This window comes from Argiope bruennichi, chromosome 5, assembly GCF_947563725.1.
Source record: "Argiope bruennichi chromosome 5, qqArgBrue1.1, whole genome shotgun sequence".
NCBI classification, from domain to species: Eukaryota; Metazoa; Arthropoda; class Arachnida; order Araneae; family Araneidae; genus Argiope; species Argiope bruennichi.
The window spans coordinates 2,251,015-2,276,196 of record NC_079155.1 but is presented as its reverse complement, the minus strand read 5'-3'; the positions used below and the strand labels follow the sequence as shown (position 1 = coordinate 2,276,196).

General features: G+C 32.1%; 1 protein-coding gene across 10 annotated transcripts in view; it reads left to right on the top strand.

Annotated features, from left to right (window-relative positions):
• Window positions 1-25,182, top strand: part of LOC129968548 (polypeptide N-acetylgalactosaminyltransferase 13-like) — a 342,413-nt gene that overhangs the window by 245,820 nt on the left and 71,411 nt on the right. For all 10 annotated transcript variants that reach the window (XM_056082551.1, XM_056082554.1, XM_056082556.1 and 7 more), the window contains one exon: window positions 8,833-9,387. In XM_056082551.1, coding sequence (XP_055938526.1) covers window positions 9,147-9,387 — 241 coding nt within the window. In that variant the 5' untranslated portion in view covers window positions 8,833-9,146. The remainder of the gene's footprint in view (window positions 1-8,832; window positions 9,388-25,182) is intronic.

Here is a 25,182-nt window from a genome sequence, read left to right as displayed (position 1 = left end):
GCTCACTAAGCTGCTCTATCGCCCGATTCTTTGTCAGCATAGTTTCAAGCTATTCTTATAAAATTAAATAAAAATTTATTGAGATTTAAGGAGATAGGCCTTGTGGAATACAGAAAATCACAGTTTTGAAGAAGTGTACGGATAAGTGTATAAAAGAAAGCATTGGTGTGTCATTCTGTGAAAAAGCTTCGATCATATATTCCTGATATATTAAAAGGGGCCGCGATGCCCTGGTAATAAGATATCGGCTTTGGAACAGGAGAATTTCAGATTCGAGACCTTATTCCACCGAAGAACCGTCTTTAAGCGGGTCTGATGTACGTTAAATCCGTCGGGGCCAAACGTCTTCCCACATGGTTTGGTGTGGTAGCTTGGAGAGGGGGTGCCAGCTCAGGTGTCGTCCTCGTCATAGTCATGTTCAAGTGTTTACATCAGATGCATCGTGGTAATTTTATTTTGTAACTTTTAACCTTCCTTACAGAAAAAAGAAACTATGCCCTAGTAAAGAGTGATCTAACAATGTACGGTTAGATGTTACATAAATTCAGTTACTTTTGTCATGTGACTGTGAAATATCTCCATCATATGTTTCTTTTATCCTTTCCCATTTGAAATAACGACGGTTATTTCCGTAAGGACTTCCATTGCATTTGTTGTCTCTGGGAAAGTGCGGCACCTTTTGATTCTTTAAGTGGAACTTTCTTTTTTGTATCCTATCAAATGATTTTTTGAACTTATTCAATGTTATATACAAAGAAAAATTCCAGTTCAACAAAGAATGCTTGAACTGTGTACATTTTTTTCTAACAATTTCACAACGCATCGTACCAGAAGGTTTTTATTCTATCTGTGGTCTTTTTCCATTTAGAATTTCTCGTTCGACGGCAAACTTTAAAGTCTTAAAAGCGCAAAGTTCCATTGCTTTATTTGTAATGGAATTTCTTTTTATCCCAAACTGTCGTGTCTTGGCTCTTGTTGTTTGCTTTCCCAAAATGAAGCGGATGTCTTTCACGCTGTTCATGATTTGGTACTAAAAAGTGCAGTGATAAGAAAAGTCAATTTCGAGTAGGCTGCCGAAGAGAAAAGGAAAATAAAACTTCCAAAGTCCTGATTGTTTTACACCCCCCACCCTTTGTATTGATTTTCTCTTGAATAAAAGGGCAAAAACTTCCGGGCGGTAAGAAGTTGGCTTTGTGTTTTCTTTATTCTCTGCCCTATCAAATATTGCATTATCTTCTCTTCCATGGAAAAATTGATTGGGCAGATTAAATGCTCGAGAAAGAATTTGAGAGAAAGCAATCTAAGAGGTAATTAAGTTTTTAAACAAGCTGTCATGTGCAAGATTTAAGCTCCAAACTCTTTTTGAATTATATCCAAGCTGGTCATAAAGTATTATAAATTTATTATAAATATTTTAAAATGTTAACTTTCAAAATTATTTTACGTATTGTCATCATAAGTGTCAATTATTACCTCCAAATACAAATGTGTCACTGAAAACTTCTTGGTGAAAATAAGGCATCCAAAAATAAATTATTTAAAAATGAACTAATGTTTCAGATTTAAATAGGATTTTACATAAAATTAGCAACTTAAAATATTTAAATGAAGTTAAAATGTTATGGCAGTAATGCATTAATTATAATTGGTGTATTCATTTTGATTATCGCTTAAGATAAACTCCTTACGGAAACATCACCAACTGCGATTATCCTGGATGTTACAAATGGGCCACATCGGAAAATTTTTGACAGATCTTCAATAATAACGATGATCTCTAGAAGATCAAACCCTCTCTTAAACAAAAATTATATATAATACTAGCAGCCATAATAATTGTATTTATTGGCTACATATACAAAAGAAAACGAAAAGCATATACTTTTACATCGAACCAATTTCGAGGTTTCATTTTCAATAATTTTTGGATCTTTGACTCTAACTCATAATACTTGTATAAAGTTTTCAGATCAATGAGATTCACTATCTCACTTTTTCCATACATGTGGAAGTAGCTTGAACAACACGCATCGTATAATTGGCCTTGGAGAAACGTGGAATTCCTAAGTTGAACTGAAAGAGTTGATTTTTCATCTTTATTAATCGACACTGCAAATTCAAAGAGAACTTGACATTAAAAGCACCGAAATTTGAACGGCGTATCATTTGAGATGAAAGGAATGTAGAGACTGTAAACGATGCTTCCCTTGTTATTACTTGTAAGGAGGGTTCTATGAATTACGAGCTTGCTGACGCATAATCTTGTTTCATTACATAACTCAGCGGATTTAAATTTGATCAACATGATCAGCGAAACAATTTTTAGACTCAATTATTTGATGGCATTCCAAGTGAATTTGAAAATTCTGTAGATTAGAAGACAACTTGCTCTTCGTCTTTCATAGTGTCGAAAACTTATATGTAGTGGAATATTTTGGTAATTTTTTAAGGATAATTTATTTCATTAAAACCAGCCGCCCTTGGTGATCCATTTATTCATCCTAATTATTGACATTTATGGCTGTTAAATGATTTATTTGGAATGCATTATTTCTTAGATTCATCTTGTTATTTGATACGATTGAAAAACACGAATTTGCTTAATGCAAATGAAAAAGTGTACCTATCGCGGAATAAAAGTGAAAGTGAAAATTCTACAATGAAATCAATGATTATCAAAAAAATGCGATTGAATGCTTTGATGAATGAGTTTGAATTCCGTCAGAGCGTTTAAAAATCTGGCTAATATTAAGCCTATTCTTGCATACGGTATTTACCATCGACTCTTTTACATCTTGTTTTCTCGGACTAAAAGGAATTTTTGATGACACCAAGAGTCCTTCCCTGAACATTTCTAATATTATTTCGCAGATCCTTGAATTTTCATTTTGTAGCTTTAAATAAAATGCAACTGTAAAAATGTTCAAGCCAGCAATCTGAAATTCGTGCATTTTGACTGTTGCTATTCGATAATATATAATAAGAGAATTTCTGTACGTTAGCGCTTTATGACTATAAATTACCATTCTTTAGAATTAAAATTGACAAATTTACATGTGGTCCTTTATTTTCAGGTTTAAACCTTTCGCATTGGTTTTATTAATAAGGTTACTCACATACCAATATCAGATGAAGTGAAAATAAAATTTGATGCACAGATATATTTTTCAGGGAGGAGGGGTAGGGGCCCTTCACTCCACTTTCTTCCGTTTCCAAGAGTCATTTTGCGAAATTTGAAAAAGATCACTGAGTATGCGCCTTCTGCTATTACACTTTAGAATCTTCTATAAACGCATTGCCCAAGATCTCAGGTTCTCATCCATACTGTCTTCTTTAAAATGACTCTTAGAATTGGACAGAATTTAATTATTAAGAGGAAAGTAACTCTTCCCATCATCGGTTCCCTCGTTTCGGAAACCATGCACCATTAAATCCAAGGCTTCGCCCTTTTGCCCAAATGGTAAGCTTGTAAGTTTCCGTGGTATTTATTTGACCAGATCGTTTCCTTACATTTTGGATAGATTTCTCAGCTTGAACCAAATGAAGTAGTAAGTGTGATCCTGAATGCATTGCGAAGGATTCAGATGATGTATAAACAGTATTCGTGAGGTAGGATACAATACGTCCTCACCGGATGCCAACGTTCATATAATTTTTTTTTTTAATATTTTCGGTTGTTTTAACATTTTTTAAAAATATTTTTGGGTTTACTTTCACATTTTGGGCTCCTCTTCCCAGATAGAACAGCCTGTTGAAAAAGATTGTACAATAGTGTGCGATTTTGTTTTGTATATTATATACTATTATATGATATGAGTCAATATTCCACAATATTATACAATACTGCGAATAGTGTCATTGATATATTCAATATTATGTAGATATTAAATATATCAATGTCATACACTATTGTACAGCATTTGTGTGCCTACTAGAGTTCACATCCATGCTATTTTAGGAGCCTTGTTGCATGATATGTCTTTAATATTTAATCAAATATTTGTCCATTGTTCAAATTTACAACCTTGATTGTAAGAAAATAATGGTTACCACAAAAAGAAAAAATCTACCAGGACAGTAGAAACTTGAATATAAACAGTGACGAATACAACGACAAAATCTGTATACCAGACCTGGATATTAAATACTTTCCTTAAAATACTTATACATAAATAAGTATTTATAAATATTTATAAGTATTTATGTATGCATACTTATACATAAATATTTATTTTTAAGTAAAAAGAGGCCAAAAATCATTTGAAGTGACAAGTGAAAAGGATTGTCGGTTGGCATATTTTAAAGCATATAACTTTGAAACCAGTGCGATAAAATAATTATAAGTGACAAAACATTAATAAAATTTTATTCGGTGAGTTTTTTGCCACTTAATTCTTATTTCTTGAAGAGTAGCAGAAGTTGTTTGTATCTTAAATCTCTATATATTTTAAATCTCATTTTTTTTAATCTTCAGGCAAATGTAAATTTATATTAATTATGTGAATAAAAGGTAAAATTTCATTTCTTTTTTCAGATATATTGCTAAGAATGTAATTAAATAAATAAGTAATTAAATATGCTAAATTTTACACATCAGTGGAAGATCAGTTAAAAAATATAAAGCAAAATAAAATCAAACAGTAAAAGAAGTTGCTACAATTTTAAAAGTTAGCCTTTAAAACACAGGTAAGATAAATAAGTAAATAAAAATAATAACTAAAGTATCCGAAGAGCACAACTTAACATCAGTAAACATTCGCGAGTGAAAGATTTGACTAAGCACTAAAGTAGAATAAATAATTCCTCAAAAATGAGAAATGTAACAAACTGTGCTAAAAAATGAATTAAAAATATTTGTATAAAAATAGAATTTGTTTACTGAAAAATTGTTTGTTTTAATCTTTTAACAGCCCAAAAATAAATTTTGTACAGTAATAAGCACCAAAGTTTTAGCAAAAAAAAAAAAAAAGACTCGTTAAAAATTACTATTTACCCTACTTCAAAACCCTTAAAAGGACATAACTTTTAATAGCATAATTAATTTTTCGAAATGATAACGAATAAATATGTAAAATTCCGTTCGAATCCGGGGGTGGGGGGAGGAGGATTTTAAAAGGCTCAAGTATTCAATTCTATGTCTATAGATATATAGGCATAACTTTTGCGCATGTTAATTTGTGACCAAAATAACTCGAATAATTTTGATTGGATTTGAGAGGGCGGGAAACATATTGTAGAGAGGATGAAACTTTCAGTCGAGTTCTTTCATGAGCCATCCAGCTCAAAAGTGGTGTAAATAATACGACTAAAAATATAAAGACAATTCAAATCATACGAATTGTTGTCTCATCATAACAAGAATAATATCACGAGTTTTCTGGTTGTTGCAATAGCTTGAAAGTAGGGGCTAAAAAAGATTGTTCACCTCCACACCTATTCAACTTCAACTGCTTTTTAACCGATGAGTGATACCTCTTCGGAAAGCTGGTGTGTTTTTCTATACAATTTCAAAACGTGTATTCTCCTCCAATTGAGGGACAACGGTGGTCTGGTGGTAAGGTCTCAGTTTCGGAACCGGAGGACTTCAAGTTCGAGACCCAATTCCACCGAAGATCAGTCGTGTAAGCAGGTCTGGTGCATGTTAAATCCGCCGGAGCCAAACGTCCTCCCGCTGGTGTCGTGTGGAATCTTGGACAGTGGAGTGCGAGCTCAAGATGTCGTCCTCGTCATCTGACAGTGGTTCAAAAGAACAAGATCCGTTCCAAAATAGCCCTAGTGTTGCTTTAGAACGGGACGTTAATATATTGAAACTAAACTCTCCTCCGACTGAAGACGGAAGAGAATTCCTTATATATATATATATATAATATATATACAGTGGTGGCCAAAAGTGTGGACATTTTTTGAAAGTTTCATGTTTTTCAACTTTGCGTGCTTGTAGAATATATTAATTTTCACTTAAATACAAATGTTTATATATCAAATTGAAGGTAATTTAATGTAAAATTTAATAACAAAAACAGTATTACAATATCTGTATTACAAAAAAAAAAAGTTACGCTCATTTTAGTAAGATCTATCTTAGATTTGCATTTTTTTAAAGTGATACTTACACAATCAGTACTTAGTAGGATAACCCTTATTTTTTAAGACAGCTTCACAGCGTCTTTTCATCGAGTGAACGAGTGTTTGGAGTTCATCTTTCGTAATCACATGGTGTCAAGAATCAATTATAGATTCAATAAGTTGTCTTTTATTGGATGGACGCTTTTTTCGTACAAGAATTTTCAAACGACGCCACAAATTTTCAATTGGATTGAGATTAGGACTGTTTCCTGGCCATGGTAATACATATATGCCTTTATTTTGAAACCATGCTTTGCATACTTTTGCTGTGTGGCATGGAGCTGAATTCTGCTGAAAAATAAATGGCGATTTGTTGGGGAAGAAATCCCTGATGGAAAGTATCAATTTTGGTTCCAGGATAGTTTCGATGTATTTTTTGGCATTCAGGATGCCATCAATCACTTGAATTCGACCCACACTATCTGCAGAAATACATGCCCAAATCATGGCATTTGTTGTAGTTTTTATAGTTGCTTCAATGCTAGCAGGATGAAGTCCTTCACCTACTCTACGTCTCACATATTTTCTACCATCACTACCAAAGAGCGATATTTTAGTCTCATCGCTCCAGATTACTTGCTTTCATTGATTTTCTGACCATTTAATGTGTTCTTTTCACTTAACTCGTTTTTCGCGTTGCTTTTGATTTAAATATGGTTTTTTCCTTGGAATTCTAGCGTGTAGTCTAAATCCTGATAACCTTCTTATTGTTGTCCTGGAACTTACTGCAATACCCGCTGCATTCATTCCACATCTAATGGCATCTGATGAAATTTTTCTATCTTGAAGGCATAGCCGTTTAATTTTTCTTTCGGCAGTAACACTTGTGCACTTTTTTCGGCCTGATTTGGCCTTATTTTCCACTGATTTCGTTTTTTCATAACGTAAACAGAACTTTCGTACACCAGAACAAGTCACTGAACCACCAATTTGTCTTGCAATTTCAGCATAAGACAGGACGATTTCTCTCAATATGACAATTCGGCTTATTTTTGTAGATGTCCAATCAGTTCTTCTTGTTGGTAACATTGTTTAAAATTAGTTTAATTAGAAAAAAGGACTTAAAATATTCAAAAACAGCAATACTCTAATTGTACTTGTATGCATCATTTCGCAAAATATTTCCACAACAATAACTATTTTAAATACCAAATAACCTAAACTATAGTTACAGACATTTGATGGGGTCCTCAGAACAGTGTTTGTGATTGGCTAGTACGCTTTTATTGCAAAACACGTCATTATTCAAAACGATTTGTGTTTGTTTGTTCTACTAAAATGAGCGTAACTTTTTTTGTAATACAGATATTATAATACCGTTTTTGTTATTAAATTTTACAATAAATTACCTTCAATTTGATATATAAACATTTGTATTTAAGTGAAAATTAATATATTCTACAAGCACGCAAAGTTGAAAAACATGAAACTTTCAAAAAATGTCCACACTTTTGGCCACCAAAATATTATATAATATGGGAAAATAATAGCGCTTATCAGAAGGTTGTTGACTGCCCTTTGCTTAATCGCTAAATATTCATCTTCAGAAATAAAAGCAAAAAGGTTCATTCAGATTTAATCTACAGTTTTACTCGTAACTAGCATCCCATACTGGTCAAGCGTACTGGCATAAAAGTAATTCTCTTCTACTTTCCTCTCGCACTCAATTGCGTGCGCATTCCCAAACGTAAGCACGCGCATGGAGAGATCGGCTTTACCACATATATCTGAACAAGCATAATATGCTTTCACCTCCCGATTATCACCATAAAAATTTTTTGAACATAATGATAATATAATAGATTTTTTGGTAGACAATATGTGTGAAAAATTTTGGATAAATTTGATTAATATCGTTTTTAAACAAATAATTTTACTTGCAAATGAACTGAATAAAACCTTGATTTTGAATGTAAGAAGCGTTGGATGCACATCACCAAAGATTTTATCCCCTGAAAGATAAAACATTTATCGATTTAAAAAAAATATATATTTTTTCTGCTTTAGCCATACTTTAATCATGTTATTTTTTTGAAACACTAAAACATTTATGATACTCTATTTTTTTTTTTATTATTATCGTATATGTTTGTTCGATTTAAGAGCAGCATATCGTCGACATCGACAAACTATTATTTTTTAGGGGCACTTTAAGACAAATCCAAAATAATAAATCATATTCTTCCATCGTTGAATATATTTTATAAAACGTATTTTAGAAATTTCAGATATTTAAATTGATAATAATTACTTTAACTTTTATCAAACACGAGTTATTCCTATCTCATTAAGGTAAATATTGAATGCTCTTAAAAATGCATTTTCATGGTTATCGCGATTTGAGTGAGGTCATATAAATATTAAAAACTCAGATTTAAGAGTACAGATATATTTCTATTTCAACAAAATAAGTCCACATTTCTAGCTCAAATAGCAAGTCAATAAAATATTAAATTGTTCTGCGCCCAAAACATAGCAATCCTGCATCGTCATCCTGTTTATCCCTTCCTAAAATTAGATAATGTAAGCGACCACACCCTCACTGTAAATATTTGAGCAGTTCTTCCCGCAGTCTTAAGTTGTACAAATCATTTTGACCTTTGTTTACGTGCCATTTAATAGCTAATCACTGACAGCATGGTAAGTTTTAGTGACTGAAGGACGAAAGGATTTCTTCTGTTTCACATTTTTTTTCTTTTATTTCAGTTATTACATATCCAGTGTGAATGTCCTTGCGTGCTGCTGCTACAGCTATTCTTCAACCGAATCACCAGTGCCAAGGTTTATAGGATACTCTCATAGGATACAGCAGAATTTCTTTAGGAGCCAAAACTATGATGACCAGATTAGTACTGATTTCAAGCAAACAATGTCAAACGAAGGACACTGCTGATCATCTCATGAAGTGACATCTGTTTTAGTTAGAAGCATTCTCAAACTTCCTAAGTGCAGCTAGGTTACAAAACAAAACTCTAAAAGGAATTTGCTTTTCCAAAAAGTTTTGAATTTTACTTAAAACCATGATGAAATTACGTCTCTACACGTGTAAAATTGTGTTAGCCACATCTTTGGTCTGGTTTATCTGTGGTGTTATTCTTATGATGTATTATACGGATTGTATTGGTGATAACAGTGAAGCCTGCCAATCCTTCAGGAATCAAAAAGTGAACAGTATATCTTTGAGAGCCCAAAAATTCTTCAGACTCACAGAACCTTCAACAACATCTGCAGATGAAAACTTCCGATTCTGGAGTCCTGTCGGTAAGTGAACTTAAAACTGTCCGTTTGGTTTACATAAATTGGGTCGAATCAAGTTGGCTAAGGTGGGATCGCCACATTTAATTTTGGGGAAGGATTTCTTCCCAAATGTTGTCGCAAGTCCAACATATTATAGATAACGAGCTAATGCGTTTTTTGATAAATTGATAAGATTTTAGTATGCTTGGCGAGGAAATGATTCTTGCTCATTAGGTCTCTCCAGGATTGTTGTGTACAGTTACTCAAAGTATTCGGGCGCTAAGATAAATCATCAAGTAAAAAAAGTCAACTATATATTGCAAAATGAATTTTTTTTAATTCTATCATGTGCGAAAATGCATTTGCTACTGAAATAGTTTTTTTCAACTTAAAATATAACTAACGCTACAGCAATTTTTTAGAAGATTTTCGATCAAAAAAAATTAAATATTTCTAAAGTTACAAACAAAAAATGTTTTCATTGCTTGAAAACATTATATTATTATTTTGTAGGCCAACTGTTTTTTTTATTGCTACTTTACAATTACTTAGGATTAATTGAATTAATTACTTGTACATATCGGGTTCGTTATTTCTCCATATATCGATTAGTTTGTCTGATATTTTTGCTCGTAATATTACTTTCATGTAAACATTATTCTATAATATCGCAAAAATGCCGTATAGAATTACGATTGAAATTTTTGTTTGGCATTTTAATGACCATAAGACGGTAATAAAGAGCCTATATATATATATATAAATATATATAATTGTTTCGTATTTAAAATTAGTCAAATTAGTATTAAAACTAGCTCTTTTTTTAAAATAATTTTACTTATATTTCTTTTAAAAATGTCTAAATAACCAAATTTTTTGACTTCGATGTTAATTTTATATGTTCCACACCTACTCATGCAACTACCATGCTACTCACACCATGTTTCACTCACTGTAGCACGAAGATTTCTAGGTTCAACGGAGTGTTCCATTTCCTACACCTTTTGCTTTTCATTTGATCAAAAACATTAAATTTATGTTCGTCAATAAAAACTGCAGACTCCTAAAGAATTTTTTTAATAATAGGTGGTAAATTTGTAATCTCTCCTTCTGGTTCACTTCACTACTAAACGGTTTCTTCGTTGCACAACTCGATCATGACAGCTATATTTTCAGTATATTGCTACTGTTTAATAATGAAATATTTTCGCAAAATGTTTTTCAGCTTCTGGTATTAATTTAATAGCACTTACCATCAGATTGATAGTGATTTTTTAACAAGCCACTTTTGTTCATGAAATTTGAAAATAGTTGATGTTACGGCCAAAGCCCGAAATCGGCCAGTTCGCGAATTGGCCGGCCAATTTGCGATCTGGCCAACATTGCTGTAAATTTACCGGCCAATGTCCGATCTTTTCTTGATTTCGGGCTTTGGCCTGCCAGTTCGCGAAATGGCTTGGGACGATCGGCCAAAGTAGGAAGAAAGGAATCGAGCAGATTGTTTTACACACTATTAAAGATGAAGTATTTAAAAATGAGCAGTTCTGTGTACTATTTCTTTAAAGTACAATTGTTTCAGAAACGAGTTCAAATATAAGTGACACCTCTGAGTTAAAAATAAGCTTGTAATATATAAAAATATGATCTCGTGTTGTTCTGTTCTCATATTAAAGCCATAATAGAAATTATTCAGTGAAAGTATATACTGTAACAACGTGATAGCGTGAAGATTAGATTTGTGCCTTTCAAAATGAACGAATTATAACTTGAGCAAAGGCGTTGCGTATCGTGTATGAATACAAAGGCAAATTGAGTATTCAGTTTTCAATTACCTTTAAGGATGGTCCTTAGTCTTTTTCTGCTCCATGGACCTAATGTTAAAGATCCCAGATCACATCGTCTCCCGAAATATTGCTTCAAAAAATATGAATTTTTTTGCAAAAGCAAATAGCAAAAATAAGGGCTAATTAAAACAAATATGAAGGACAAATAGTTTTATTAATATCATTTAAAGACATTTCTTTGTTGGCGCCATCTGTCAAATTTCACCTACAACATGTCCTTATTTATATTTCATACATAAATGTCATTATATTTATTTACCACTAGTAGCCTTTGGCGACCAGCCGGTCGCTAAAATTTTCAATTAATGTAACTTGTTCTCTTAGTAGTTTTTTCTGCAAAATATTTTTGAGCTTCATATTTTGGTAGTTGTATGATTCAGTCGTACTTTTATGTAAGCCTTAAACAATTCTGTTTCATTGTACTACTTTCTCTAATGTTCTGTCAGTATCCATAAAATTTCTACTTTAAATTAAAGTGGAAATGTTAAACTGCAATCAGTATAAAAACTTTTTATATTTAAGCTAACAATGTCTTTTTTTAAATATGAAAATTGAAATCAGAGTCGTTCGGCAGTGAAATTATATGTGCACTGCAGAATAATTTATATAATATCTTAAAGAATTATTCAACAAAAATTTCTCTGATTCATCGTAAAATTAATTTTTTACTTTCAAAAGGACGATGCAAATAAAAATATTTTATTTTATTTCAGTCAATAAATGAACTTATGAAAACATTACGAATTTTAAATTTTGCGCATTCCAAATGATTGCGCAAAATTTAAAATTCGTAATTTTTTGGTCCCAAGGAATCATATTCTGCGAAATACTCTTGACACCAACTTTTAAATAAATAAATAAACGTCCTTATCTTCTGTGATGAATCGGACCGATTTATGAAGTTTTTAGGCATTTGTTTTAGAACAATCAACATTTTTATAATCACATGGCAATCACTGTCGAGAAACCCTGCAGAGGATTAGCGTATCATCATTGAGACAGTCGGGAAAGTAGTTTAAAATCACCAGTTTTTATAGAAGATTGATGTTGAAATTTCATAAATCAGTCAGTTTTAGTGATTGATTTAGTTGGTTGGAGTTCAACAATTTTTATTAAAAATATTGGTGTTTCAAGAATATTTTGTTAAATATTATTCAAAGGGCAGAGGACCTATGTAAAAATTTAAAATTCCTGATTCATCGGAGCACTTATTGACTAAAGTTATATTAAATATAATTATTTAGTTCCTTTAGATCATTTTGTTAGCAAATGTATGCCCAAATTAGCTGATGGCTGCTTATTAGAATGATTATCCTAAGTATATTAAACTATGTTTGCCTTAAATTAAAGTGCGTCATTGAATTAATAATATAGGTATTATCATAGCTCATAGAAAACTTTTCCTCCTTTTACTTTTCAGAAAATACCTTTCTTCATTTTTTTTTCTCATTTTACGCAGACACCTGCCGAAAATAACTATTTTGTTCATTAAATTTGCAATAATAGTTGATTTATTTTTTTAATTTAAACTTCTATCAATGTGATGGCAACACGTTGATAAAAGCTATTTTTTTTTAATTTGACGTGCTCGTGCAGATTAAATTTTAGCATAATTTAATCTAAGCATAATTTATAAATTAAATTTTAAGTTTCAATTAAAAAAGCTTTAATTTGATGCAAAAATCGATTTTGTGCTGTAATATTTTCTGTTTGTAGCGACAAAACACCGAAATTACGCTTGGTTTTTAATTAAAATTCTAATTAAAAAATTTTAAAAATCGTTCCACGGTGCACATTTTCTACCTCCAAAGTATATATATGCCAAATTTGATAACTGTATGTCAAACGGTTTGGACTGTAGATCGCCAACACACACACACACAAACACAAACATACATTAAACTTTATTTATAAGTATAGATTATCACATCGGGCTTTGGCTAAGGATTCCCAGCCACTTCGCGAAATGGCCAGCCAAAGTACAAAATACAATATTAATTGCAAGTAATTCGTACTTTGGCCAAACCTCTTGGCCAATTCGCGAACTGGCCGTACTTCGGGCTTCGGCCGTAACATCGACATTCCTCTCCGTGTTTCTTCTACAAAGCCCGTTTCCCTGTGTATATAAATTATACTAAATTCGATGGTTTACACATTTTTAAAAAATCATTTATTTTTTTAATAGATTTTAATTTTATGATAATCTACACTGAAATTTTTTTCAATTCTTATTTTTGGTTTCTGTCCACCCATGTTTCACGTTACAAAATACTTTCTGATTTTTATTGTTAAGACTGGTTTATCAAAGGATTGCCGTATTTTAAAGCTAGAAAGCATTTCATTTCTTTTGATTTATCGTCAAAAGACTTCCATTTTTCTCGTTGTCTGAATATTTTTTGACATTTTTCTTTTTATTTGTAATGAAAAGTGTAAAAGTAATCATTTCATATATTTCCTTCCTCTGCAATTAAGTTTAATAGTTTTATATTTAATATATAAAAATCTTGTGCCACGGTATTTGTGTTCGTACTCCTCCGAAACGGCTCGACCGATTTTTATGAAATGTTTGTGTATTTGGTAGGTATGAGAATAGGTCGTAAAGTATATTTCATAACGCTAGGTAATTAGGGTGTTCCTATCCCGTCATTCCACGTTCAACGTACGCTGATGAGATCAACGCTTGCTTGAAATCATCGCCACTGTGACGTAATGCTGAAAAAGTTCAGCTAAAAATAAACATGTTCGTCCAAATGCTACAAGATCCATCTGCTGACACATTCTCGGACCCATTGTTAGATATCGGCGATGGAAAAGTTGCTGTCTATAAAAATATTGGATGCATAAAATTGCCCACTCATTTCTGCGCTGTCGTTGATTCATAAAATGCTCTCATTAACTGCATATTTCCCGATGTACGCACACAATACATAAATCATGCGTGGCTGGCAGAAAGAGCCATTTTGGCAGAAAAAATGTGGACTTCAAGATACAGCAGTCGTTGGCATCACATTTTTTATCGTGTTTTAAACTAAATTTATTGAAGGGTTGATCGTCATCTTTTTTAACATCGCATACGTGTCAACGCGATAGGTAAAAAAAATGTGTGGAACTAAAATTTGGTACATGATTTTTTTTATTAAAATTGGAATTGTGAATCAAATGGTAGTTTTATTTGGTAAAAAATAGACGCGTACAAAATGCCGACTCGGTTATCTTTATTCTATTACGAAACATAAAACTCCTGTGTGTGAATCTCTGAAAATAATAATCTAAGTACTTATGAATGAATGATGAAAGAACCAAAACTTGCCAAATGTAGTACAAAACCAAATTGGCATTGAAACACTCTAAGCGTGCTTCTAACCTATGGGAACATTCTGTTCACGCTGTTTAAACAAAGTGTATTGCTTGTTTTCGCCAACGAATCGCCAATCCTTCCCCGTTCATTGATAAGTACCAAAATGTGGGTCCTCCAGACGTTCACGAATTGAGCGAAGGTCCAAAATTTTATACAGAAGGAAGAATTCTCTCTTTATTGGCGAGACTGGTGTTCTTTTATGAAGACAATATCCGTTCGCAGTGGAAGGGGCTCTTTTCATCCATATATAATCCGGATGATTTTTTATTACAATCCTTTGTTATCATTTCTTATAGCTATCTAAGATGACGAATTTTATCGTGCTTGGCTAGAAACCGAATACTCAGCTTTTAATCTCACCGTTGGGGCTTTTTTTAGTTCGCATCTATTTCGTCAATGTGTTATCTGGTGCCACTTCCTCATTCATTTATGAATTCTTAGTGATGTTTTTGTAGTAAATAATGTTCTTTTAGTGATGTATCTATAAATATATACTTCATTGAAAGTAAATTAATAAGTAAGACATGATAGAATATTTTACACACTATTTCTCTATCATGTTGAATGCACCCAGCGATGAATCGCCTCACATGCAAGATTATCTATTGACTCTGTTCGCCAGTCATATTATGTTAATGCTCATGAACCCATATTTCGAGTGTCAAATAAGGTTGGATGGATGGCATCATGCACAGGTTGATACTGGATGACGCCTGGCACTTTTAGAGTGGATGCATCTCACAATGGACCTTTTTCCAACCATAAGCATCAAAACGTTGTCTGTACGTAAATATTAATTTGAAAAATTCTAGTTCTAATCCAATTTTTCTTTATGTATAAACTTTGGTTGTTTTATAAAAGTAAGTACTTTTATAAAACTGAAGACTGATAACAAGAATTCGCTCTTTTTTTTTTTAATTCTCTCGTAATGCATGTATTTAGGAAATATATTTTTTTTATATACAAAGTATCATCTTGATACTTTAAACCAAATGGATACAATCGTTTTGATACTTTGAATCATGTTGATATACTGTTATTCAACTTTAGGGCTGGCTGGTAACTGATTCTAACTAAAATGATTCCAAACTGGGATGACCCTTCTACGGAAGAGAGAATGGCCTTGAAGTTTTTGATGGTTGGAGGAGAAAAGAAAAGGAAAGGCTTTGGTGATAGAATTAGTTGAGAAGGAAGTGTGAATTCTACAGTGTTATGTACACTCTTAAATAGAATAAAATATAGATACGGCAATACGCGATATATACAGTGGCTCCCAAAATTGAGTATACACTATACTCTTTCTTTTTTAATTTTATTCTTTTTGATCTTAACATTCCTATTTATGGCTAATATTTATAAGAACGACAAAATATACATTAATAAAAGTATTAGGCTAAAAAACAAAACGGAGAAACCAATAATATTTTTATTACAGCAATTTTTATGTCAAACTTACAAATTCCCAAGTCACAAAATTGAGTATACATCTTATAAAATATGCGACTTGACTACTATTATTAATTTTCAAATGAATAAGTAAAATAATTTTGTTACTTTAATTCGCAATCATATATTTCCAAGCGAAAGCAAACGTTTTGGTTATCATAATGAGCTCCAGAAATGAGACAAATGTTGAAATTCGGAAACTTGTTATTCGATTGTCTGAAGATGGTAAATCTCTTTGAGAAATTGCAAAGGAAAATTCAATGCAATCAGGGATGCTTTCAAAAAATTATCCAGAAGTATAAAATGTAAGGACAAATTGCTAATAAACCTGGAAGAGGAAGAAAGGAAATCCTGACCAAGAGAAGAGTTATTCGAGAAGAAGCAAACAGTCCTAAGGTGAGTGCTACGAAAATTGCCACATCTATTTCAAGAACAATTAGAAAGTGTATTTCTGCAGAAACAATTCGAAGAGTAATCTGAAAAGCAAACTATAATGGTCGCGTAGCCAGAACAAAACCATTCATTTCCAAAATAAATCGAGAGAAAAGAATTTTATTTGCTAAAAGTCATATTTCAAAACCTCCGGACTTCTGGAATCAAGTAATATTCAGTGACGAAGTAAGTTCAATGTTTTTGGTAGTAATGGTCGATGTTATGTTTGGAGAAAGCCCAATTCTGAACTTCTTCCTAAAAACACTAATGCTTCTGTCAAGCATGGAGGTGGTTCATCTCTTGTATGGGGCTGTGTGTCTGCAAAAGGAGTGGGAAATTTAGATTTCATTGATGGAATCATGGACAAAATCAAATATTTGTATATATTGAAGAACAATTTAAAACAAAGTGCCCAGAATTTGGGTTTAGGGTCAAATTTTCTGTTTCAACAAGATAATGACCCGAAACATACAGCTGAAATAGTTAAGTTATGATGGTTGTATAATTGTAAATTGCAATTGCACACCCCTCCTCAATCTCCAGATTTCTATGCGATTGAAAATTTGTGGGCACGATTAGGAAAATCAGTTCAAAAACACAATATTAGGGGCAAGGAACACTTAAAAAGAGTATTACAAGAAGAATGGTCGAAAATATCCGACGAAACAACTCAAATTCTCATCAACTCAATGCCACACCGTTTACAAGCTGTTCTAAATGCAAAAGGATATGCAACAAAATATTAATTTATCTTTTTCTCTTTTTGTTGACAGATTTTACTAGATGTATACTCAATTTTGTGACTTTGGAATTTGTAACTTTGACATAAAAATTACTGTAATAAAAATATTATTGATTCCTCCGTTTTGTTTTTTAGCCTAATATTTTTGTTAATATATATTTTGTCGTTCTTATAAATATTAGCCATAAATAGGAATGTTAAGATCAAAAAGAATAAAATTAAAGAAGAAAGAATATAGTGTATACTCAATTTTGGGAGCCACTGTAGTTTTAAAAATATCACGTATTGCTTAATATTTTGTCTCGTATCACTCACTTATTATACTAAGCTAACGATGAAATCAAGGAAATGAACAGTTTCGTATATCTGATTCAAAGCATTCGGATGATACAGTATCACTTAACACTTGGTTCAAGCAGAATTATTATGGTATCTCTTTTTGCTTTCTTCGGGCTGGAATTATTTAGTTGTTACACTTAGATTGCATTTCATTCATATTTATCAGCCCGTGAGTGAAAATGACACTTAGAGTAATTAGATGTAAGAGCAGTATCCGGTTGCGCATCAAGAACTCCAAAATTGTGTCGGTCATCCAAAAACTCGCCGAAGTCCACCAACTTGAATCAGCAAGTATTGTGAGGAATAAAATATTTTTTCTATGTTTATATGGGTCAAACCCGTAAAACTAATAATAATAAGTAATAATAATTATTTTTATTGAAAAATTTTAATAGTAATTTAATGAAAAATGAATTTTTCTTCAAATAGATTTCAAACTTCATATTACATATATTTTTAAAAGAATTAGAATTAAACACGTGATCCGATCAAGTAAACCAAACTCAAAAACTTTCGTCGAGATTTATATCTTATTCTGGTTAAATTGAATGCCAGATTTAAAACTTAGCGTTAGAAAAAAAAAAAAATTTTGTCAACAATACTGTGTTATTACGTCTAGCTTGTAAATGATACCAATCGGATTCTGCCAAAAGTCTTTTACCTTACTTGCAGTAGGCTCTTTCTTGAAATGTATATTATTTTGATTAAACTCAATTTCATTTATTTCTCATAATATTCATGAGAGAGCAGCTCTAGCTCACAAAAAGTTAATAATCCTCAGAACTGAAGTGCCTATATCCACGGTCTGTACACTTGAACTATAACTCTTTCTCATCGGCTAGTCATTTAGCTGCTTTCGATAAGATATTTTTGATTCTTGTTTCCAAACAAAAATAACTTTAAAAGAGAAAGAAATGATGGTTCATTATGTTTGATAAAGTTTTTGAAGCATGATTTTATAAATATAAGTTATAATATAATTTTAATTCAATTTTATAAATATTAGTTGTAATTCATTCATTAAACCTCTTCGAAAATTCTTGATTTTTTTTTTTTTTTTTTTTTTGTCTTTGCAAAAAAAATTATACAGGATAATATATAGTATTTTCATTCGTAAAATGTGTTTTAGGCGTTAATTAGCATGCTATTTGTTATCTTTGTAAAACATTATTGAAAAAATAGCGATTACTGGCATTCCCAGAATTTCTTTATAAACCAATTAAGTATTCTGATGTATTCTGATGATGATTAGGTGTGTGCCAAAAGTGGCGTTACACCGGTAAAAGCTCATAAATAAAATTTAAAAAAATAGAATTTAAATAGCTATTAAAGGGCTAGATATTCATTTTTTTTTTCATAATCTTGTATACTAGAAACTAAAAACAGCCAAAGGCGGGGGGGAGTAGGCTCATACTCACAATTGGATATACTCACAGTTGGACGCAATTATACACCCAAGCACTAATTAATATTTTATGGATTATAAGTTTACCAACGCAAATAAACCAATTCATTATTAGCTGCATACGAGGCCAAAGCTTTATTTTCTTTTCCTCTCGGCAACACGAAAATATTTAAAACCCAATAGGATATTGGAAGTTTGAAATTCCTTCGTCTTTCCAAGAGGCAAAAAAGGTCAAATGGACATAAAAATGTTTAAAAATAGCTAATGCCGTTTTAAAGCTCCAAGACAAGATTGAATTCAAATATCATCACACTCGGAAATAAATGAATGTTAGTAAAAAGTCTACAAAAATAAGTATATGTCCAGAAGTTATCATTCCTTCTCTTCATTTTGTAATTAGCTCATTGTTGTAGTTTTGTAGTTGCTCATTGTCATTGGTATTTTCAGAATACCAAAGGATGTATAAATCAACTTACTGTACCAGGTGACCGACTTCATAATTTTTTTATTTATTTGAAAGCTAATGCATCTTCGATTTTTCCCCCCTCAAAAACACGAAGATGAGAGAATTTAGCAACTCTTTTAAATGAATCGGATCGGAAAATTCTTCATTCTGGTCATTTCATTCAACGAGGTTTGTATGTAAATGAAAATTTTTAACTTACGAATCTTAACTTCTATTTCGAATTGCAAGCAGCATTGTATTTGCTTTGGTATTTGCAGAATCAACAGCTGTAGCTACCAACTAGAAAGAAATGCAAACAATTTCTCTTATTATAATAGACAGAATTTTTCGCAAACTGTCAAAGCAAAAAATGGAATTCAAAAAATTCCTTAATACGAAAAATATATTTTCATTTCTGTAAAAGGGTTCGGAGCGTGCCGTGACTTTCCAAACATAGGCTGTGCTATTTGTAAAATCATATTTCATTCTACTTCATAGAAACAAAACCTCTCATCCTTTTTCGAAATTTGAAGTTTGATTATTTTCTGCAAAAGCGTGAAATGCTTCTAATTCGTCATCAGAAAATGCCTTTCGACGAAACCATTATTAAGCTTTCATTTTTGTGTCGCACTCTAATAGGATTTCCCTTTTTCTCTATTATCGGGTACCCGTCCTGACATTATTCATTTGAACAGGGAGCCCTGCGCAAGCCTGCTTTTTCAATTTATTCTTCGGTGCAAAGAAAAATGAGTCTCTCTTCTGTGTGTTTCGCCATCGTGGCTGCTATTTCGCGTCATTCTCGACCTCATTTATTATGCAGCGAAAAATGGTTTTTAGAAGGAGAATGCAGACCCAGTTATCTATTTGATTAAAACGTTGTGCGGCAGTCTTGATTTTTTTTTCTTTCCCTCTCTACTGGAAATAACATAATTTGTTTTTGTCATGTAACTCGATATGCGTAAAAGAGTGCCTTCGCGTTTCATTAAAATTAGACAAACTAATTAAAATACTAATTTTCTCTCTAGAAAGAGGCATTTATTTTATTATTTATTCTGATGTAGTTCGTTTTCATTTTAAATAGAAATTTCTTTCTTTTTTTTAGAAAGACTTAGGAGTTAGTGGTTCGTTTGTTTTAGATTATATGCCGGTAATGTAATTTAACTTTCGCTTTATTTTAAATATTCCGAATTATTTTATAATTACAAGAAGGAAACAAATTGTCTCTGAAACGCGCATCTGCATTTGAAAGTGACAAAGAGGAGTGTCATCTATTGTTTGATTTTTTTTTTTCTGCCTCTTTCATCTACACGCAAGTTTTGCAGTATCTGCTAGCTGCGTGGTTCCAGCTTACACGTCACACAGCAGGCACTTATTTGTAGTGCAGAAAGAACATTAAGTAATTTCTAAAAGCAATTTGTGACGTTCTTATGAATTTCTGCGTCTACAAACGTTTTCTTATTCATATATTTGATCATTATGCATTTATGCAGTTTTGCATTGACCCCCATAGATAAACACGACCCCAACTAAAACAAATATTAATATTTGAGGGAAGTCCGTGGGTTAAAAACCTGAAATAATACCTACCGGGGCTTAGATTTTAATTTTCTGTTCCGCAAGACAAATATTAAAAACGGCAACCAAATCGATCTCGAGGTTTTGAAGAATCCTCGTTTCAGACCTTAAAGGTGCAGAGACCCCCCATTCAAGAGTCCATAAAATGAATGTGTGGAATGGTACCTCCCAGGCTGCGAACATAACTTAAAGCCACGTTGGGTCAAACGCGTAGAATTTAGTTTGTGGTCTTTACATGAAATCCATAAATTTAAAACGAAAGCCACTGAAATCTGGTTGAGCGAATTTTCATCGAATAGGATAACTACAATATATTAAGAGCAAGAATGATAAAATTGAGTGCAACTATTTAGCATCAAAATTATAAATCCTTGTCAAATTTTGAATCAAATTGATTGGAAAACTGTCGATATATCTTTCAAATGATGGGAAATGCAATAACCCAAAAATGCAGCGACTTAAGTGTATGAAATTTAGTATATGAACTTCGTAAAAAAAAACTGTATTTCTATTTCCAATTTTGGTTTCAATAGGTTAAAAAAAGGCTTGAAAAATACATATTAGGTTTACCTAACATATGTATTTTAGGTATAACATTTAGTGTACCAAAAATATATATTGGGTTTTATTTTTACTCTCACGTTCGGAGCTCTCAAAATAAAAATCTGAGCAGTCGTGGCGTTTATCTCTCTACCAAAACTCCACAATTTTATGAGGCAGAATAACATTTTAATGAAAGAATATGTAGTGGGGATTAAATCATTACCATATATTACAATTTGTTTGTGTTGGTGCTCTGGAACGACACATTTCACACTGTCCTTCGCTTGTTTACTTTTTTTGAGTGTACCTTTTGCCATTATAGAAATTTCCCTCTCAACGCGCTTGGCTACGGTGAGCAAGCAAGTAGGATATAGCTTCAGAACCGGAGGGCTTCAGGTTCGAGATCCGATTCCGCAGAAGAACTGCCGTGTAAGCCGGTCTGGTGCACGTTAAACCCATCGGGGCCAAACCTCCTCCCGCTGGTGTGATATGGAAATTTGGAGAGGGGGGGTGCCAGCTCAGGTGTCGTCCTCGTCATCTGATAGTGGTTCAAAATGATGAGGTCCGTCCCAAAATAGTACTAGTGTTACTTTAAAAACAGGACATTAATATAACTAAACTAAACTCTTAACGCTCCTAAAATCGGATCATATCTGTAAAGTTTAAAAGTTGTAAAAAGAGTAGTTAAATTCCGCATAGATTTGGACATATTTTTTTAATTCAAATTGCATTTTCCTTCCATTTGTTTAATAACTTCACTCTTTTGTATTTTCCTTTGAAAATAATTGCTCTCGTCTTTTTGAATCAAACAACTTTGTTTTAAAACAAGCTTTTAAAATTATCCAAGTCTTATGTAATTCCATTTTACTTCAAGAAGGTAACAAATTGAATTTAGAACTCTTCTCTTCACACAAAGGAACCCTCTGCATTAAGCGAGTAGCAAAAGCGTACACTGAAAGTACACTAAAGAAGTTCGAATTTACTTTGGAAAAATTTAAGCTGAAGTTTTGCAGCCCCACCCCCGTATTTGTAAACAACACCTACGTAAACTGGAAGCTGCTTTCCAAAGTGTACTGTTACAAAAATCCATGAAAGAAACCGATTTTTACTTCCAAGGCAAATAAATAAAATTGTAAATGTGCATTGTTCCATCTAATCTTTTGATTATTCGCAATTTTGGAAAAGAAGTCAATTATGAAAGGCAATAAAAGCACAGACTTCTTTTGCAAAATTGTAGAATAAATTTACGAGCGATTTTTTTAAAAGAGACTATTTATCGGAAAAAATAAAATTCGATAGCTCAAAATTGTATGGCGTGTTTTACATATATAACATTAAATTGCATAAACCATGTAACAGTTTTTATTTATATACTAGCCACCTTTGGCGACCAGCCGGTTCGCCAATCTTAATGTTCGTTAAAATTGTAATAATTAAATACTTTATGCAATTCCTACTTTAATAGCTTCTTCATCTAAATATTTTAAAACTTCAAATTTTGATAGTCATATAATTCACTCATAATATTATAAAGGCCTTCAGTCATAACGTGATATGTATATCTCTAATTTTCTGTTACCCCTCGTAGAATTTATACTTTAAATTAAAGTGGAAAGGATTAATCTACAATCAATATAATAATATTTTTTACTGAAACAAAGTATTTTTTGTAATATGATTACTGAAAACAGAGTCACTGAGCCTTTAAACTTTATGGGCACTAAAGAATACCTATCTTAATTTATATAATATTTCAAGAATTTGTCAACAAAATTTTCTCAGATTCATCATGACCAGATCGATTCATTAACAATGTTTAACTTTAAATGCATCAAACACTAAGAAAATAAAACGAATCGTTTAAAATAATCGTTTGAAAACAGGTTAAAGAAAACTACTTAAAAAACGATGTACTTAAAACTATAAGCATAACTAACATAAATGCAATTTAATTACAAAAGCATGCAACTAACTAAAAATAATTTAAATCCAGTCCGCATCCGTTGTTAATAATTGTCAACAATCAGAACACAATGCGCATGCGAGAATTTTCTTCGCCAGTTAAGGTAACGCAAAAGCGTGAATTTTTCTACGCCAGTTGGGGTAATGCTATGCAGATTAGTAATTTTTAATTTCCTTTATTCTGTTTTATTTTAATTCAAAAATACTTCAGAATGAATCTGAAAGGTCAATTCATTAAAATGTTTAATTTTAAATGCATCAAATATTAAGAAAATAAACAGAATCGTTTGAAATAATCGGTCGAAAAATCTTAAGCCTAGCCTCATTAGAGTGGGAGAAAAAAAAATAGAAGCTTTACTCATTTGGCGGCGGGAAAAATTAAAGAATTGTTTTGGCGGGAAAGTTAATTTTTAATTAATAATTAAAATTCTAATTAAAAATTCAAAGAAAAGGACCCCAGGTGGACATTCCCGACCTCCAAGATATACATGTTCCAAATTTGGTAGCTGTAGGTCAAATGGTCTGGCCTGTAGAGCGCCAACACACACACACACACACACACACACATTGAGCTTTATATAAGTATAGATTTCAAAATTATGTCAAATGTTTACCGGCTAATGAATATGCATTAAAGAAATTTGGCAGAAGGCACTTGGGCTTAGTATTATTGCATTTTTAAACTTTTAAACTAGAAGTAAGTCATTTGGAAACGTCGTAATTTGATACAAAATTGAATTCGCAAATATTCTGTGATGGATACATGAAGAAAAAATTATGATCATTCTAAAAATAGAAAGTATCTTCTTATTAGTCAAAAGGTTAACTGAAAATCTGTTGTGTGGTAAGAGATAGAATTAATCTATTGGAACTTATCCATCCTCACTTGCACTACTTTGGAGTGTAGATTCAAGTCTTAAAAGTCTTTTTCTCCGCATTACTGCAATTCTCAAGCTCCAACCCAATGTTAGCCATGAAGCTTCAAAACTGGACATTTCTCCAGGATAATCTCTTAACAGTTTCATATCTAAATAAATTGCTCGTTCTCTTTTGAAAATGGTTTGTTTCGATGACGGTAAGAGTTCATAGAATGATTGGCAAGTTTCGGAATTCCATACAATATTTTTAAAGAATTGTGATATTTATGAATGAATGATTGAATTTTGATTATTCGTTTGAAAATACGATAATTCGATACACGCATACAGACAAGTCAGTTAAGCATTTAAGATATTACTTCCGCTGCCATATCCCAATTCTACTCATGTAAAAAACGTAGACATGTTTATCACTAAAAAATGATTTTTCTTGCCCAAAAAATGATTCCTAATGAATCTCTTTCGAAAAATGTCAGCCTATTTTTCCATTACTGCCGCATGAATTCTGAATGACCCCTCGTGCATAATTTCCATATTCTGACATTCAAATTTCCATCGAGTCCCATCTGCACACACGCGCCTTCTGTTTGCACGCGGGATGCTCACGCTCAGAGAGTGCAGAATCCCATCACGAATTCAGCTTCGATTTTCGAAATGTCGTATCGCGAATTTTAGAGAAAGAGAGGAAAAAAAACCCATGAAATAGCGCAAATCTTCCTCCTGGAGGAAATCCCGATTCCCAAAGCGAATCTTATTAAATTTAAATGTAGACATAGCGGCCCGGCGACTGATAGAAAAGTATTTCGACATCTGTGTATTTTCCGAACGAAAATCGTCTTGTACTTGGAAT